The sequence below is a fragment of the Oncorhynchus nerka genome, linkage group LG14, assembly GCF_034236695.1.
Source record: "Oncorhynchus nerka isolate Pitt River linkage group LG14, Oner_Uvic_2.0, whole genome shotgun sequence".
Taxonomy (NCBI): Eukaryota; Metazoa; Chordata; class Actinopteri; order Salmoniformes; family Salmonidae; genus Oncorhynchus; species Oncorhynchus nerka.
In genome coordinates, this window is record NC_088409.1 from 77,168,213 (window position 1) to 77,186,551 (window position 18,339).

Genomic DNA, 18,339 nt, shown 5'->3' on the forward strand with positions numbered 1-18,339 from the left:
TGCTAAATAGCGATTTTCGGAAATTAACTTTATGACAAAAAATATGCAAACTTTTGTCTCTTCATTAACTAACATATTCCTCCAATTGTACATTTTTGATTGACTCGTCATGAAGTTATAACTACTTACCGTAATGTTTTGTCAGCCATCTTTGCTGAAGAAAATCAACAGGGACGGGTGGCTCGTGTCAAATTCGTCATTGGAACCACTCGATATGATTGGTCATATAAAAACCTTGGGACCCAAATGCATAATGAGTGCTCTAACGCCCCCTTGGTATGACGATAAAAGCTTGGCACACACGTTATCCTATTCTTCTCTGCAGATCCTCTCAAGCTCTGTCTGGTTGGATGGGGAGCGTTGCTGCACAGCTATTTTCAGTTCTCTCCAGAGACGTTAGATCGGGCTCAAGTTCAGGCTCTGGCAGGGACAAGGGCGTTCAGCGACTTGTTCCGAAGCCACTCCTGCATTGTTTTGACAGTGTGCTTAGGGTCGTTGTCCTGTTGGAAGATGAACCGAGTCTGAGGTCCCGAGTGCTCAGGTTTTCATCAATGACCCCTCTACTTTGCTCTGTTCATCTTTCCTTCGATCTGTATCTTTCCTTCAAATGAGTTCAATCTTGGTTTCATCAGACCAGAGAATTTTGTTTCTCATGGTCTGAGAGTCCATTAGATGTCTTTTCGCAAACTTCAAGCAGGCTGTCTTGTGCCTTTTACTGAGGAGTGGCTTCCGTCTGGCCACTCCACCATAAAGGCCTGATTGCTGGAGTGCTGCAGATGGTTGTCCCAGAAACCCTAGACTCACTCCAATTTGCATACCGCCCAAACAAGGCTGTAATACAACAAAATGTGGAAAAAGTCGAGGGGTCTGAATACACTGTATATTGAGTCTTTGGTTTGGTTTCCACAGCGACTTGAAATACGTGCAGGAGGTAGAAACAGTCAGAAATCTCTCTCACACACACAGACACACACACACAAAGAAAACTTGGATAGAGACCACATTCACAGACCTGGAATAGCCACAATGTGATCGTATGAGAGCACGTGTGTGTGCATGGTTGATATAATAGTTGTGAGTGTGTATGTTCTAGTGATTGCTGTGTGTGTGTGTGTGTGTTGAGCCATGACAGACAAATTAGTTTGAGTGTGCATTCTGTGTGTGCATGACACCGTACCCAAACCGTACATCCGCGTGCGCCATTGTGTACAAATCGAGTTTGTCCCCCACACCAAACGCGATCACGACACGCAGGTTGAAATATCAAAACAAACGCTGACCCAATTATATTAATTTGGGGACAGGTCCAAAAGCATTAAACATGTATGGCAATTTAGCTAGCTAGCTTGCAATTGCTAGCTAATTTGTCCTATTTAGCTAGCTAGCTTGCTGTTGCTAGCTAATTTGTCCTGGGATATAAACACTGATTTGTTATTTTACCTGAAAAGCCCAAGGTCCTCTACTTCGACAATTAACCCACACAGTGGTCAACCGAATCGTTTCTAGTCATCTCTCCTCCTTCCAGGCTTTTTCTTCTTTGGACTTTATATGGCGATTGGCAACTACCTTTCTTAATAAGGTGTATTACCACAACCGACCTCGGGTCATCTTTCAGTCACACGTGGGTATAACCAATGAAGAGATTGCACGTGGGTATATGCTTCTAAAAATCCAACGAGGAGATGGGAGAAGCAGGACTTGCATCGCATTCTGTGTCACAAATAGAACTGACTTCAATTTTAGCACTTGGCAACGCAGACGCTCGTTGGCGCGCGCGAGCAGTGTGGGTGCAATAATTGAATAATATGTACACTACCGTTCAAAAGTTTGGGGTCACTTGGAATTGGCCATGTTTTTTAAAGAAAACCACATCTTGTACAACGCTGTGTATTACTCCCTTCACAGAATAGTGCAAACTGGCTCTAACCAGAACTAACCAAAATAGAAAGAGGCGTGGGAGCGTCAACAGTGAAGAGGCGACTCCGGGATGCTGACCTTCTAGGCAGAGTTGCAAAGAAAAAGCCATATCTCAGACTGTCCAATAAAAAGTAAAGATTAAGATGGGAAAAACACAGACAGGGGACAGAGGACCTTATTCTTTGCAACTCTGTCTAGAATGCCAGCATCCCGGAGTCGCCTCTTCACTGTTGACTTTGAGACTGGAAGCTGCCAGTTGAGGACTTGTGAGGTGTCTGTTTCTCAAACTAGACACTCTAATGTACTTGTCCTCTTGCTCAGTTGTGCACCGGGGCCTCCAACTCCTCTTTCTATTCTGGTTAGGGACAGTTTGCACTGTTATGTGATGGGAGTAGTATACAGCATTGTACGAGATCTTCAGTTTCTTGGCAATTTCTCACATGGAATAGCCTTCCTTTCTCAGAACAAGAATAGACTGATGAGTTTCAGAACAAAGTTCTTTGTTTCTGGACATTTTGAGCCCGTAATCGAACCCACAAATGCTGATGCTCCAGATACTCAACCAGTCTAAATGGCAGTTTTATTGCTTCTTCTATCAGCATAACAGTTTTCAGCTGTGCTAACGTAATTGCAAAAGGGTTTTCTAATGATCAATTAGCCTTTAAAAATGATAAACTTGGATTAGCTAACACAACATGCCATTGGAACACAGGAGTGATGGTTGCTGATAATGTGCCTCTGTATGCCTAAGTAGATATTCCATAAAAAATCTGCCGTTTCCAGCTACAATAGTCATTTACAACATTAACAAAGTCTTCACTGTATTGCTGATCAATTTGATGTTATTTTACTGGACAATTTTTGTGTGCTTTTCTTTCAAAAACAAGGACATTTCCAAGTGACCCCAAACTTTTGAACGGTAGTGTTGGTTTTTATTTATTTTGCAACGCGAACACGACGCGGGTGGTGGGGTCAGCATGTGAGTGGAAGTCTCCATGTATAGCCCTCAGAGTGTGTACTGTATACTACACATGAATGACTGATATCACAACATCTGTGATGTGTGTCTGTAGGCTAGGCTCTATGTTTTGCCCGCATTGAGATCTAAAGGAGCCCTCACAGTGCAGCGGGCCTTTCAAAGGTCAATGTGCCCCAGCAGCGTTCTCTAACGAGGCACCACCTCACACTCCTACAAACACCCAGCGACAGTGCTCCTACCCTCAGCTAATGACCGTCGACTGTAAACAGACCACACTTTCTTAATTGGCATTTCAGCGTTGTGGCATCGATAACCACCAGACACCCTCCACCTCAACTGAGGTGGTGCCACCTCAACAGACCTGTTAGTTTTTTTTAAGAAGTCTTCCTGTTCTCCACTCATTACCTGTATTAAGTGCACCTGTTTGAACTCGTTACCTGTATAAAAGACACCTGTCCACACACTCAATCAAACAGACTCCAACCTCTCCACAATGGCCAAGATCAGAGAGATGTATAAAGACATCAGTGATAAAATTGTAGGCCTGCACAAGCCTGGGATGGGCTACAGGACAATAGGCAAGCAGCTTGGTGTGAAGGCAACAACTGTTGGCGCAATTATTAGAAAATGGAAGAAGTTCAAGATGACGGTCAATCACCCTCGGTCTGGGGCTCCATGCAAGATCTCACCTCGTGGGGCATCAATGATCATGAGGAAGGTGAGGGATCAGCCCAGAACTACACGGCAGGACCTGGTCAATGACCTGAAGAGAGCTGGGACCACAGTCTCAAAGAAAACCATTAGTAACACACTACGCCGTCATGGATTAAAATCCTGCAACACACGCAAGGTCCCCCTGCTCAAACCAGCGCATGTCCAGGCCCGTCTGACGTTTGCCAATGACCATCTGGTTGAGGAATGGGAGAAGGTCATGTGGTCTGATGAGACAAAAATAGAGCTTTTTGGTCTGAACTCCACTCGCCGTGTTTGGAGGAAGAAGGAGGATGAGTACAACCCCAAGAACACCATCCCAACCGTGAAGCATGGAGGTGGAAACATCATTCTTTGGGGATGCTTTTCTGCAAAGGGGACAGGACAGCTGCACTGTATTGAGGGGAGGATGGATGGGGCCATGTATCGCAAGATCTTGGCCAACAACCTCCTTCCCTCAGTAAGAGCATTGAAGATGGGTCGTGGCTGGGTCTTCCAGCATGACAACGACCCGAAACACACAGCCAGGGCAACTAAGGAGTGGCTCCGTAAGAAGCATCTCAAGGTCCTGGAGTGGCCTAGTCAGTCTCCAGACCTGAACACAATAGAAAATCTTTGGAGGGAGCTGAAAGTCTGTATTGCCCAGCGACAGCCCCGAAACCTGACGGATCTGGAGGTCTGTATGGAGGAGTGGGCCAAAATCCCTGCTGCAGTGTGTGCAAACCTGGTCAAGAACTACAGGAAACGTATGATCTCTGTAATTGCAAAGGTTTCTGTACCAAAAATTAAGTTCTGCTTTTCTAATGTATCAAATACTTATGCCATGCAATAAATTGCAAATTAATTACTTAAAAATCATACAATGTGATTTTCTGGATTTTTGTTTTAGATTCAGTCTCTCAAAGTTTAAGTGTACCTATGATAAAAAAATACAGACCTGCTTTGTAAGTAGGAAAACCTGCAAAATCGGCAGTGTATCAAATACTTGTTCTCCGCACTGAATATGTAAACATTATCAAGTTATGAAATTATTGTTATTTTAAAGTACAATCTCTTTTGGGCTTAGTTGTTTGTGGTCAATTTGCAGTGTACAAATCACTATAATTATGTTCAGCCCGCAGCTGAATCTAGCTGCCTACCCCTGCGCTAGGCCTTACTAAAATTAAAGCTACAATATGTTACTTTTTGGATGACCCGACCAAATTCACAAAGAATTGTGAGTTGTAGATCTGTCATTCTATTTAAAAGCAAGTCTAAGAAGCGGTAGATCAGTTTTGTGTGCCATTTTGATGCTTCCCATTCTTAAGTTAAATTTTTATGTCTTTTACTTTTGGTATTATACATCATCTTCAAAAAATCTAAAAATACATTACTTGTAGATATTGAAAATATATTTCACAACGGTTTAGATACAACAGTGCAATAATTAGTTACACTCTAAATGGCGACATCGAACGAGAGACGGAGAGAGCGAGCTAGAGACTGCGACAGAACGAGCGAGCGACTGCGACAGAACGAGCCCAAACAGATCCACAGATGATGCAATCTTTATTGCACTCCACACTGCCCTTTCCCACCTGGACAAAAGAACACTTATGTGAGAATGCTATTCATTGACTACAACTCAGCGTTCAACACCATAGTACCCTCAAAGCTCATCACTAATCTAAGGATCCTGGGACTAAACACCTCCCTCTGCAACTGGATCCTGGACTTCCTGAAGGGTCGCCCCAGGTGGTGAGGGTAGGTAGCAACACATCTGCCACGCTGATCCTCAATATTGGAGCTCCCCATGGGTGCGTGCTCAGTCCCCTCCTATACTCCCGGTTCACCCACGACTGCATGGCCAGGCATGACTCCAACACCATTATTATGTTTGCAGACGACAACAGTGGTAGGCCTGATCACCGACAATGACGAGACAGCCTATAGGGAGGAAGTCAGAGACCTGGCCAGGTGGTGCCAGAACAACAACCTATCCCTCAACGTAACCAAAACTAAGGAGATTATTGTGGACTACAGGAAAAGGAGGACCGAGCACGCCCCCATTCTCATCGACGGGGCTGTAGTGGAGCAGGTTGAGAGGTTCAAGATCCTTGGTGTCCACATCAGCAACAAAATAGAATGGTCCAAACACACCAAGACAGTCGTGAAGAGGGCACGACAAAGCCTATTCCCCCTCAGGAAACTAAAAAGATTTGTCATGGGTCCTGAGATCCTCAAAAGGTTCTACAGCTGCAACATCGAGAGCTGGTTGCATCACTATCTGGTACGGCAATTGCTCGGCCTCCGACTGCAAGGCACTACAGAGAGTACATCACCGCAAGGCACTACAGCCCAGTACATCACTGGGCTAAGCTGCCTGCCATCCAGGACCTCTACACCAGGCAGTGTCAGAGGTAGGCCCTAAAAATTGTCAAAGACCCCAGCCACCCCAGTCATAGACTGTTCTCTCTACTACCACATGGCAAGCGCTACCGGAGTGCTAGGACAAAAAGGCTTCTCAACAGTTTTTACCCCCAAGCCATAAGACTCCTAAACAGGAAATCAAATGGCTACCCGGACAATTTGCATTGTGTGCCCCCAACCCCTCTTTTTACACTGCTGCTATTCTCTGGTTAACATATATACATAGTCACTTTAATTATACATTCATGTACATACTACCTCAATTGGGCCGACCAACCAGCGCTCCCGCATATTGGCTAACCGGGCTATGTGCATTGTGTCCCACCCACCAACCCCTCTTTTACGCTACTGCTACTCTCTGTTCATCATATATGCATAGTCACTTTAACCATATCTAGATGTACAGTGGGGCAAAAAAGTATTTAGTCAGCCACCAATTGTGCAAGTTCTCCCACAATACTTATTTTCCACCACAATTTGCAAATAAATTCATTAAAAATCCTACAATGTGATTTTCTGGATTTTTTTTCTCATTTTGTCTTTCATAGTTGAAGTGCACCTATGATGAAAATTACAGGCCTCTCATCTTTTTAAGTGGGAGAACTTGCACAATTGGTGGCTGACTAAATACTGTTTCGCCCCACTGTACATACTACCTCAATCAGCCTGACTAACCGGTGTCTGTATGTAGCGTCGCTACTGTATATAGCCTGTCTTTTTACTGTTGTTTTATTTCTTTACCTACCTATTGTTCACCTAATACCTTTTTGCACTATTGGTTAGTGCCTGTAAGTAAGCATTTCACCGTAAGGTCTACACCGGTTGTATTCAGAGCACATGACAAATAAACTTTGATTTGATGAGACAGAGAGAGCGAGCGACCGAGAGAGCAAATCGACAGAGAGAGCGAGCGAGTGGCAGAGAGAGCGAGCGAGTGGCAGAGAGAGCGAGACAGAGAGCGCAGAGACAGAGAGAGACAGAGAGAGACAGAGAGCGCGAGAGACAGAGAGCGAAAGAGACAGAGACGCGAGAGACAGAGCGCGAGAGAGACAACTAAATAAACAAAGAACATGGGAAGAAACAAAGAAGAGAAATTAGTGCAATAGAAAGAGAGAGTGAAAAGAAAGCCTAGAAAGAGAGGACGCTTGGAGGCCTAACACCCATCTCTAACACTGCAACACTATCTTCGTTTCCCTCTAAACGCCGAAGCCGCAGTCTTTTCTCTCTTTCCTTTCAGACGGCATCTCTAAGCCCCACTGCCTGTGTGCCAAAGGCGACAGCTGCAGAGGCGAGAGATGGCCCAGGGAGAGTACAGCCCTGCCAATGGGAGGAGAGGGGGGAGCGAGAGACAGACTAAGACAAGCTACACACAAAGCCCAAACCAGTGTCTTCAGTTATGGGGAGTGGCAATCCTATTCACTTCCAGGTAGAAGTTGCCCCTCCCCCTAATCACATATCTAGGATCAGATTCCCTGACACCCAATCCAAATCTTAATCATAAGGGGTATGAAAAGATAAATCGGCATCTAGTGCCTGTATTAGTGGATGTAACCTACTTCCACTCATCCAGTCTGTTCAGCATTGACAAGGGACTTTTCAAACACATTTTACATCACACACTACATTAGCATAACGGAAATGTCTGACTCTATAAGTGGTGATTATATCAGGGGCGTGGCCAGAGGGATGAAGGGAGGAGGGCCGGATGGGTAGAGCAGGGTCCCGGTGGGAGGCTTACATACACACAGGAAGTGCCTCACCGTGTGGGCAGCGCTGCTTGATCATCACTTCAATAGCTCTCTCTAATACCATTATTTCAATCTCTCCCAATTGGGTGGAGCCCTACCAGAAAGGCTTTTTATAGCTAGAGAATGCAGAGAGACTCATAGCGCTACCTGCTAACCATGGAGTGAACAATGAAGCCCACACAGGGCTGAGCTGGTGTTTCAAAGGCTGTTCCCTGTTCTTTAACAGAAGGCTCTCAGTGATTTCCATGCTGACCCAAAGCTACAGGTTTACTAGTCACCATGAAGTAAGGTCATGATGAGCTTGACTAACGCCTGACCTTTGGTGGCGGCCATTTTGTCCCCCACCTTGGACTACCCTGCCCCTGGACACATCACTGAGGACAGTCGGTGGTGAGTTCTGATTGGCGACCAGGGAGATGTTGGGCCGTACAATGCATGCTGCTGGTATAACCATGGCCAGTCATGTGGTGTCATGTGACTGAGAAGCTCCCAGGCTCCACCAGTCAGTCAGTGGTCACAGCCTTGGCCCACCAGTCAGTGATCTGTCAGAGTTAATGGTTTACACATCATGACCACTGACTTTACACACAGACTTCTGCTCTGGACATATGCAGTCAGCTCCACATGGACCGGATAAACACAGAAAAGGTCTACTCGGGAGCGTGGCAACCCATTCTAATGTGTTTGTCTGGCTCACTGGTCAGCTTGTGATCGAGAGTGTTCTGCCTGTATGCTGCTGCATTGCCCTGCACTGTACGATTTTGCTAGTTATAATGACTCAAACAGTTTTCTTCAAGCCATTTAGGTCTAATTGAGCACTGCCAACTCGGCAGCTGTGGTAGTGACGCTAGGCCAACTCGGCAGCTGTGGTAGTGACGCTAGGCCAACTCGGCAGCTGTGGTAGTGACGCTAGGCCAACTCGGCAGCTGTGGTAGTGACGCTAGGCCAACTCGGCAGCTGTGGTAGTGACGCTAGGCCAACTCGGCAGCTGTGGTAGTGACGCTAGGCCAACTCGGCAGCTGTGGTAGTGACGCTAGGCCAACTCGGCAGCTGTGGTAGTGACGCTAGGCCAACTCGGCAGCTGTGGTAGTGACGCTAGGCCAACTCGGCAGCTGTGGTAGTGACGCTAGGCCAACTCGGCAGTTGTGGTAGTGACGCTAGGCCAACTCGGCAGCTGTGGTAGTGACGCTAGGCCAACTCGGCAGCTGTGGTAGTGACGCTAGGCCAACTCGGCTGTGGTAGTGATGCTAGGCTAACACAGTAGACACACTCGGAATACCTGCAATCAACTGAGCTCTACCTTACTTCAATGGAAAACAAGATAAGGACTTACCTGGACATCATAAAGCGCCACAATGTTCTCATGTTGAAGTTCCTGGAAAACAAGTACATCAGTGATGCATTAGCTACTGTACCTTTGACGTGACAACTGGCTTCTATTTCGATTTATAAGTCAAGGCCTTTCAGTCAAACATGATGACTAATGGAAGATCGATGTCAACTCATTCTTTAAATACGTTTCCAAGATAAGTGAGAAGGAATTAGGTTAAGCATACTACTCACTTTGAGGATTTTGATTTCCTTGCCAAGCAGGATCTGGGACTTGGAGAGGTTCTTCTTGGTAATGCTCTTGACCGCCACCTCCCAATCAGTCTTCTGCAGTCGGAGAAAGGAGTGACATAAAGGAACAACTAGTTAAAATCCCTTTAAACATGTTCAGTTCCTCAATCACTTACACTAATGCCAAGGGAAGCTTGTGTGTGTAAAGCTCAGGCCAACTGGCCTTTAATTGCTTTGTGTGCACTGTGTATCATCATTTGTGAGAGAGATACATGGGGATATCTTGGACAATAAACCAAACACAGGTTTCTTAAGTTTCTATCAGATAGACTGAATGAAGAAACAGTCAAATGAGTTATCATGCGCTTGATGGTTTTTGCAACTGCACTTGAAGAAACTTCCAATTTTCCGGATTGACCGACCTTAATGTCTTAATGGACTGTCATTTCTCTTTGCTTATTTGAGCTGTACTTGCCATAATATGGATTTGGTATTTTACCAAATAGGGCTATCTTGTTTGGTCTCCCGAGTGGTGCAACGATGTAAGGCACTGCATCACGGCCGGTGATTGCGAGTCACACAGGGCGGTGCACAACTGGCCCAGCATTGTCCGAGGTAGGGTTTGGCCGGGGTAGGCCGTCATTGTAAATAAGAATTTGTTTGTAAATGAGAGCAAAACATTCTTATGGTGACAATAACATTTGTTAGTAGATAGTGTGGTCTACAGCTTATCATAAGGTACTCTACCTTAGGCAAGCAATACCTTGAGACTTCTTTAATATTAGACATCGCACACCAGCTGTTATTGACAAAGACACACACCCCCACCCCTTGTCTTACCAGAGGTAGCGTCTCTATTCTGCCGGTGCATGGAAAATCCCGCTAGCTCTATATTGTCCGTATCGTCGTTCAGCCATGTCTCGGTGAAACATAAGTTCGTTTTTAATGTCCCGTTGGTAGGATAATCTTAATCATAGGTCATCAATTGTATTATCCAAAGATTGCACGTTAGCAAGAAAAACGGATGGCAGTTGGAGTTTACTCGCTCGCCTACAGATCTTCAAAAGGATGCCTGGTCCGCGGCGCCTTTTCCTGCATAATTTCTTCACGCAAAAGGCGAGGATCTGAGCATGTTCCAGTGAAAGCAGGATATCCTTCTCGTCGGACTCGTTAAAAGGAAAAAGTTTCTTCCAGTCCGCGGTGAGTAATCGCTGTTCTGATGTCCAGAAGTTATTTCGGTCTTAAGAGACAGTAGCAGCAACAATACAAACAAAATAAGTTAAAAAATAAGTTAAAGAAAATGCAAAAAAAACTAAAATGGCACAATTTGTTGGGAGAATGTAAAACATCAGCCATGTTTTTTGGCGCCATCTTATAATAAGCAAAAGACAGTCCCATCATGACTTTAAAGGACATGAAGGTCAGTCAATATGGAACATTTCAAGAACTTTGAAAGTTTCTTCAAGTGCAGTCGCAAAAACCATCAGGCGATATGATGAAACTAGCTCTCATGAGGAAAGCCACAGGAAAGGAAGACCCAGAGTTACCTCTGCTGCAGAGGATAAGTTGCTGTTAACTGCACCTAAGATTGTAGCCCAAATAAATGCTTCACAGAGTTCAAGTAACAGACACATTTCAACATCAACTGTTCAGAGGAGACCACGTGAAATCAGGCCTTTGTGGTTGAATTGCTGCAAAGAAACCACTACTAAAGGACACCAGTAAGAAGAAGAGATTTGCTTGGCCAAGAAACATAGGCAATGGACATTAGACCGGTGGAAATCTGTCATTTGGTCTGATGAGTCCAAATTTGAGATGTTTGGTTCCAACAGCCATGTCTTTGTGAGATGCTGAGCAGGTGAACAGATGATCTCCGCATGTGTGGTTCCAACCGTGAAGTATGGAGGAGGTGGTGTAATGGTGTGGGGGTGCTTTGCAGTTGACACTGTCAATGATTTATTTAGAATTTGATGGTACACTTAACCAGCATGGCTACCACAGCATTGTGCAGCGATATACAATCCCATCTGGCTTGCGCTCAGTGTCATTTGTTTTTCAACAGGACAATAACCCAAAATACACCTCCAGGCTGTGCAAGGGCTATTTGACCAAGAAGAAGAGTGATGGAGTGCTGCATCAGATGACCTGGCCTCCACAATCACCCGACCTCAACCCAATTGAGATGGTTTGGGATGAGTTGGACCACAGAGTGAAGAAAAATCACCCAACAATTGCTCAGCATATGTGGGAACTCTTTCAACTGTTGGAAAAGCATTCCAGGTGACTACCCCATGAAGCTGGTTGAGAGAATGCCAAAAGTGGGCAAAGCTGTCGTCAAGGCAAATGGTGGCTACATTGAAGAATAAAAAATATTTGTTTATTTTGGTTACTACGTGATTCCATGTGTGTGTTAACTCATAGTTTTGATGTCTTCACCATTATTCTAAAATGTTGAAAATAGCAAAAATAAAGAAAAACCATTGAATGAGTAGGTATGTCCAAACTTTTGACTGGTACTGTATTGCAAGGGAAGAAATACAACTTTCCCTCAAAATAGTTGTACAATGTGCTCAGCAATACAATAAAGTTTGGTGGGCATGCCTAATGTTGATGCATTGGAATAGAAGGTATGGAGAATGTTAAAGAGCCTGTAGGATTATTTTTTTAAAGCAGTTGGGAAATGAATATTTGAGTTTCAAATACAATGTGAGTATATTTAAGTGGTTTAAATGATTCACTTCCCTACTAACCTTCTAAAAGTGCCAAAATCGTATTCTGCCAAAAATGACAGTGCGAGACATGTTTTGCATAACGTACATTTCACGCATGCGAACAAAGAACACCATCACACAGTGTTTCACAGTTTATTGAGCACAGAGACAAAAATCAGGTGTCTCAGGCAGTATTTGTGTAACCTACCAAACAATGTACAGTGTATTCTGAAAGTATTCAGACCCTTTGACTTTTTCCACATTTTGTTGTTACAGCCTTATTCCAAAATGTACTAAATAGTTTTGTCTCAATCTACACACAATACAGTATAATGACAAAGCAAAAACAGATTTGAAATTTTTGCAATTTATAAATGAAAACCCCCGGAAAACTTTTTTGAAGCACCTTTGGCAGTGATTACAGCCTTGAGTGTTCTTGGTTATGATGCTACAAGCTTGGCACCTGTATTTGGGGAATTTCTCCCACTTTTCTCTGCAGATACTCTCAAGCTCTGTCAGGTTGGATGGGGAGCTTCACTGCACAGCTATTTTCAGGTCTCTTCAGAAATGTTAGATCGGGTTCAAGTACAGGCTCTGGCTGGACCACTCAAGGACATTTAGAAAGCCACTCCAGCATTCTCTTGGCTGTGTGCTTAGGGTGGTTGTCCTGTTTGAAGGTGAACCTTTGTCACAGTCTGAGGTCCCAAGCACTCTGGAGCAGGTTTTCATCAAGGAACTCTGTACTTTGCTCTGTTCATCTTTCTCTCGATCCTAACTAGTCTCCCAGTCCCTGCAGCTGAAAAACATCCCCACAGCATGATGATGCCACCATCATGCTTCGCCATAGGGATGGTGCCAGGTTTCCTCCAGACGTGAAGCTTGGCATTTTTTATATATCTTTTTTTTTACCTTTATTTAACCAGGCAAGTCAGTACCTTAACCAGGCAAGTCAGTACCTTGTCAGCTCGGGGGTTTGAACTTGCAACCTTCCGGTTACTAGTCCAACGCCCTAACCACTAGGCTACCCTGGTGGTTAGTCTTGGTTTCATCAGACCAGACAATACTGTTAACCATGGTCTGAGAGTCCTTTGGGTTTCTTTTGGAAAAATACACGTGGGTTGTCATATGCCTTTTACCAAGGAGTGCCTTCCTTCAGGCCACCGCCATTAAGGCCTGATTGCTGGAGTGCTGCAGATATGGTTGTTCTTCTGGAATGTTCTCCCATCTCCACAGAGGAACTCTGTAGCTCTGTCAAAGTGATCATCGGGCTCTTGGTCACCTCCCTGACCAAAGCCCTTCTTTCCCGATTGCTCAGTTAGACCCGGCAGCCAGCTCTGAGTTCACTGTCTTCTTGGGGACCTTCAATGCTGCAGAATTTTTAAGTACCCTTCCCCAGATCGCTGCCTCGACACAATCCTGCCACGGAGCTCTACGGACAATTCCTTCCACCTTACGGCTTGGTTTTTTCTCTGACATGCACTGTCAACTGTGGGACCATATATAGACAGATGTGTGCTTTTCCAAATCATGTCCAATCAATTAAATTGACAACACATGGACTCCAAGTTGTAAAAACATCTCAAGGATGAACAATGGAAACAGGATACCCCTGAACTCTGAATAAATAAGGTATTACTCATAAATAGGGTATTTCTGTTTCTATTTTTTGTGAATTAGCAAAAAACTGCTTTGTCATTATGGGGTATTATGTGGAGATTGATAAAATAAAAAATGTTTGTCAACTTTAGAATAAGGCTGTAATGTAACAAAATGTGGAATCAAGGGGTCTGAATACTTTCCGAATGCACTGTATAGCAAGTGTCGTAGAGGGCACAGTCCAGAAATGCCAAAATCCTAGACCTCTGATGGAGACGGTCATCAACACATGCTTCTCTTTAGGACCATTTGTGCCCAGGCCCCATAGGCTACCTCAATAACCTTGACTAACCAGTGCCCCGCACATTGAATCTGTACCAGTACCCCCTGCGTATAGCCTCGCTACTGTTATTTTATTGTTTCTGTTTAATTATTTATTTATTTTTACTTCAGTTGATTTTAGTAAATACTTCCTTAAAAAACATGAGCTGGCGCACACCCAGAAACATTATTTTGTGTGGAGGTGCTGACTAATGGCAAATAAACTTTTATTTTTTATTTTTAAAGAGTCGCACACTCCATATATAAACTCCCAGTAATTTATTGGGAAAATCACCTTTATTGGGGGTACGACTATTTTTTATCGTTTATAGGAAATACTTAACACTTTTTTTTCCTAAAACTGCATTGTTGGTTAAGGGCTTGTAAAATCAGCATTTCAATGTAAGGTCTACACATGTTGTATTCGGAGGATGTGACAATGTTTTTACTTGAACTGTTGGAATCATAGAAATAGAATGATTATTCTAATTCTATAGTTATAATAGTATAATATAATAGTACCGACAACTAATGAAAACGCCAGGGAGGAGTTATTGTGACAGGTTAGGAAGCAAAGTGTTGACAAGTGTTTCCTAGGAGACCCTATAATCTTTGACTACATTGAATGTTTTCTCTTAGCTACTTCATGTAGCTAACATATTCATCCTTTGCACTTTCCGCTTTGCTTTAGAAGATACTTTTGCACAAGCATGATTTAAGTCTATACCATCACTGAAACTGTATTATCAGGCTGTATAGCTAATTACCTTTGTTCTGACTAGTTAGCTAACTAGCAATTAGTGGCTAAGAAGATTTAGGCCCAACTTGCTAAGAAAATACATCTGCAAACAGCTAGTTTGTATCGTAAGAAACAAACTAATAGTGTAATTATAGAAGGCTAGTGGAGTTATACTAAGAAGCTAAGTGAAAACAGCATCATTGTCATCAACATTGTTGCATGTGCTGCATTGACCATGCAGACTGAATGCAAGTGTCTCATGGTCGAGGAACAACAAATGCACTCCTTGAGTGACAAGGGGCAGGGTTAGGTCTGTGTGGAAAGCGGCATGGAGAGAGAGCAGAAAGAGATGACTCAATTAGCGAAGTAAACTATAAGAATGGATGTTACACACGGCCTATCCCATTTAACAAAATATTAAAATACCATATAGAAGTAAAAACCCAAAGAGCTCCTCCATGTATCAATCAGTATATCGTAAAATACAGGTATACCGCCCAGCCCTAGATCCCACCTGGGTCACCAATGTAGCGAGAGAAATTTACATTTTAGTAATTTAGCAGACAAAATCCAGAATAGAAAAGACAACAGGCAAATGCAAACGAGGTCCCACTGTCTAAATCAGGGATGGGCAACTGTCAGCCCGTGGGCCGCATGAAGGCCCTCGGATCAATTTCCAGTTTCAATTTAGGAACTAATTATGTGTGTCAACTTACTGTTGCGAGTTAGAATACACAAGGTGCAATTTTGAAATTTGGTTGTGCATTACCAGGCTTTCCCTTGTTATGTAAGACACTGACAGTCAGTCATTTAGTCCATATCAGCTAAACTATTTTAGATTGCTAAATTAGTTTTGCAGACAGCTATCCAAACTTGTTATTAGCATAGAATTACCTGCTGGGGGCCCCCCATTGATTTTGTCAGGTGAGTCTCTCTCCAACCCTATGGCAAAATGTGTAGAATTGTACTAAATTAACTAAAATGTTAATTTTAAAAAGTCTCTCCATTGTTAAGAGGGGAGACACTAAAATGCTTTGCCGACAATGTGGGGGGGAATGGATGTGGATACACAGACTCGCGAGCAACTGTGGCAATAGGGTAGCATGGTGACATCATTCCTGGAAGCATCACACAGTGAGATAGATGTGGAGCAGGCTCAGACATAAGTAACATTCTCTCCTCTCTGACCGTCCTTCAGCTGCGCCTTGATCAACAGAACAGTTTGGTCCACATCCCCATCATGGACAGTCACCACAGTCCTGTCAGTCAGTCAAGATGCTTTGTTATCACTGGTGTGTGACCAATCAAGCTAATAGAACGAATGTATCATCACTAGACTATCATCTCATTGTATTGGTCATTAAAAAAAAAACACTGTCAAGAAAGCATTGATGTGTAGACTATTATCATGGCTCATATCATCACTGAAGATGGAGAAAAACAAGAAGACATGCTCCTTTCTCTCCACCTTGTCAAGGCTGGCTACGTCAGTGAGCTATTCACTGCCGTTTGAGTCATCCGTTTCATGAATGAACGGCTGGCATCTCAATGCACCCCAGTGCCAGACCATAACGCAAGATTGCACAACATCGCATGATCGAGGCTTATGAAACAATAACATGCATAATCAAACATGTAAATAACATTGTTATATTTGAATAAGGTAAGCCTGTAAATGGATATAATTGTATTTCATTGCAATACTTGCATCACTAATAACAAATATTTAAACATCTAGTTAGTTGAAGGAAAACTAAACAAAATGATGCCAAATGACAGTTAATTTACTGCAGTGCAATGCCATTGACCCAGATTTATATAAACGTCACCACTCTCACATAACCTCAGAGAAAAATAGAGGAGAGGGAAGGTAGGGAAGGAGTAGGGAGGAGACAAGCAATGCAATGGGAAAGATGGAGATGCAGACCTTTAATGTTCCAGATATTTACCTTTCTGTGCCTTCCTTTGAACACCACAGCAAAAGCACCATGTCCCACCAGGTCCTTTCTGCTGTATTCAAAGTCTCCAACAGTCTCCATTGTCAACGTAACTGTCCAATTTAGGTCAGGTGTCAAAAGGTTCTTTCTTCAGTAATGCACTTTGAAGGATGCTCTCTTTTGATAGTGGAACCTTGATTTAGCTGTCAAGCAAACTAGTGATTGTGGCGTTAACAGAATACAAGTCAGTTTTACAAGGACAAGCATGCATTCCAGTCCACCTTTGAAATTGCCTGAGAAACAGCCAGGTGATGATGCAACTGATCATGAACTGACGTTAAAATGGGATGAAAAACTGGAGCTAGTGTCAAATTCTTCCCTGTCAGTAGCCAATTACAACAGATTATATAAGGCTTTACCTTGAACTATTTCCACAATCAGACACTGCAGTCAGCTGTACGCATGGCTGGCCACAATCCCAAGGTACACAATGTCAGTCCCTACTGCCAGCTGTCATTTTCTGATCCAGATTGCTAGCGTTGCAAACTGGCTAGTTAAATATGCAGTTAGATGGCAAACAAATTAGCTCAAAAACTGCTTTGCCAGACATTCTACATGATGTCAAGTGTCCTGGATAAATAGATTGCAAGCTTCAAACACCCACAAACACTTCAACTATATAACCAGAGTGACATGCTGCGACGACAAGCGTCTTGTTGTCCATGCATTGTAGCTGGCAAGCAACCATGCTAACAACATTTTATATAGTTAGCTAGCTAGCTACCTTTAACGTTAGCTTCATGCTAACTAAACAGAATATCAATTGAATGGACGGACATCAATTTGTGATTTTCAGATTATCGCACGAAAATACAAAATACAGGCCTAACGTTATACATGTGCCTGAAAAACTATGACATGCAACACCAATGAGTTTGAATAGAATTTGTGTAAGTCACAGCCAGCTAACGCTGTCATAATAGTCCTCTTGTGGCGAGATGTTCAAACCAGGTGACGTCTCTCCTCTTCGAAAACATTGATGTTCGTGCGATTCTCTTCAATGTAATCCAAAATGCATCTATTCAAATTCCTTGATTTTCATCATTGGGCCATCACATCTCAGTCACAGGGCGAAAATCATTGGGTCAGCAAGAAAATGGCAACCGATTCAAGTTAACCTTTACAGTACGACAAGTAAAACCATTCAACGTATGTCCCTTATTACGCTTCACCTGAAATTTCATTTTGGTTTCGTCTTGTCCCTTCCCATCACATTGACCAGGTACAGCGTTGTCTGCTGACACGCTACCAATGTCAATACAGAGCAAATTGCGAAAAGAGTACCGTGACACATATTTTACACCATATCCCTCCGCGGACTACGTCAATGCGCAATATACCCTCCGCCACGAATGATAGTTCCATGGTGTCATCGGTCATCTCCGTTAGCCCAGAACTAAAATCTCGCTTTGTAGCATTGATTTAATTTGAATAACAACATATTACATCCTTCATTGTAAATATATGGATCGTATTAATTCAATTAAATATGTAATTACTTAGCTCCCTCCAAAATAACTTCACAGTCACACTTATAAGCTGTGTATAAAAGTTTCCCCTACTCCTACTGAATTAATTGTTAATTTCTTCATTCTCTATGTTACATTTTACTTGCACAAAATCAAATATCAGTTCCCAAATGCAATATTTT

The 18,339-nt window shown here is 43.3% G+C and overlaps 1 protein-coding gene across 3 annotated transcripts in view; it reads right to left on the reverse strand.

The window, feature by feature from the left end:
• LOC115141920 (serine/threonine-protein kinase ULK2-like) overlaps positions 1-17,964 on the reverse strand; it is an 81,857-nt gene extending 63,893 nt beyond the window's left edge. The window contains exons 1-3 of one of the 3 annotated variants that reach the window (XM_065000437.1): positions 16,641-17,962; positions 9,328-9,420; positions 9,098-9,139 (exon numbers count right to left, since the gene is read on the reverse strand). In XM_065000437.1, the coding sequence (XP_064856509.1) occupies positions 9,098-9,139; positions 9,328-9,420; positions 16,641-16,730 (225 nt within the window). In that variant the 5' untranslated portion in view covers positions 16,731-17,962. Of the gene's footprint in view, positions 1-9,097; positions 9,140-9,327; positions 9,421-16,640 lie in introns of all 3 variants that reach the window. The other 2 variants (XM_065000436.1, XM_029681317.2) reach the window with 2 other exon arrangements.
• Between the last annotated feature and the right edge of the window lie 375 nt (positions 17,965-18,339).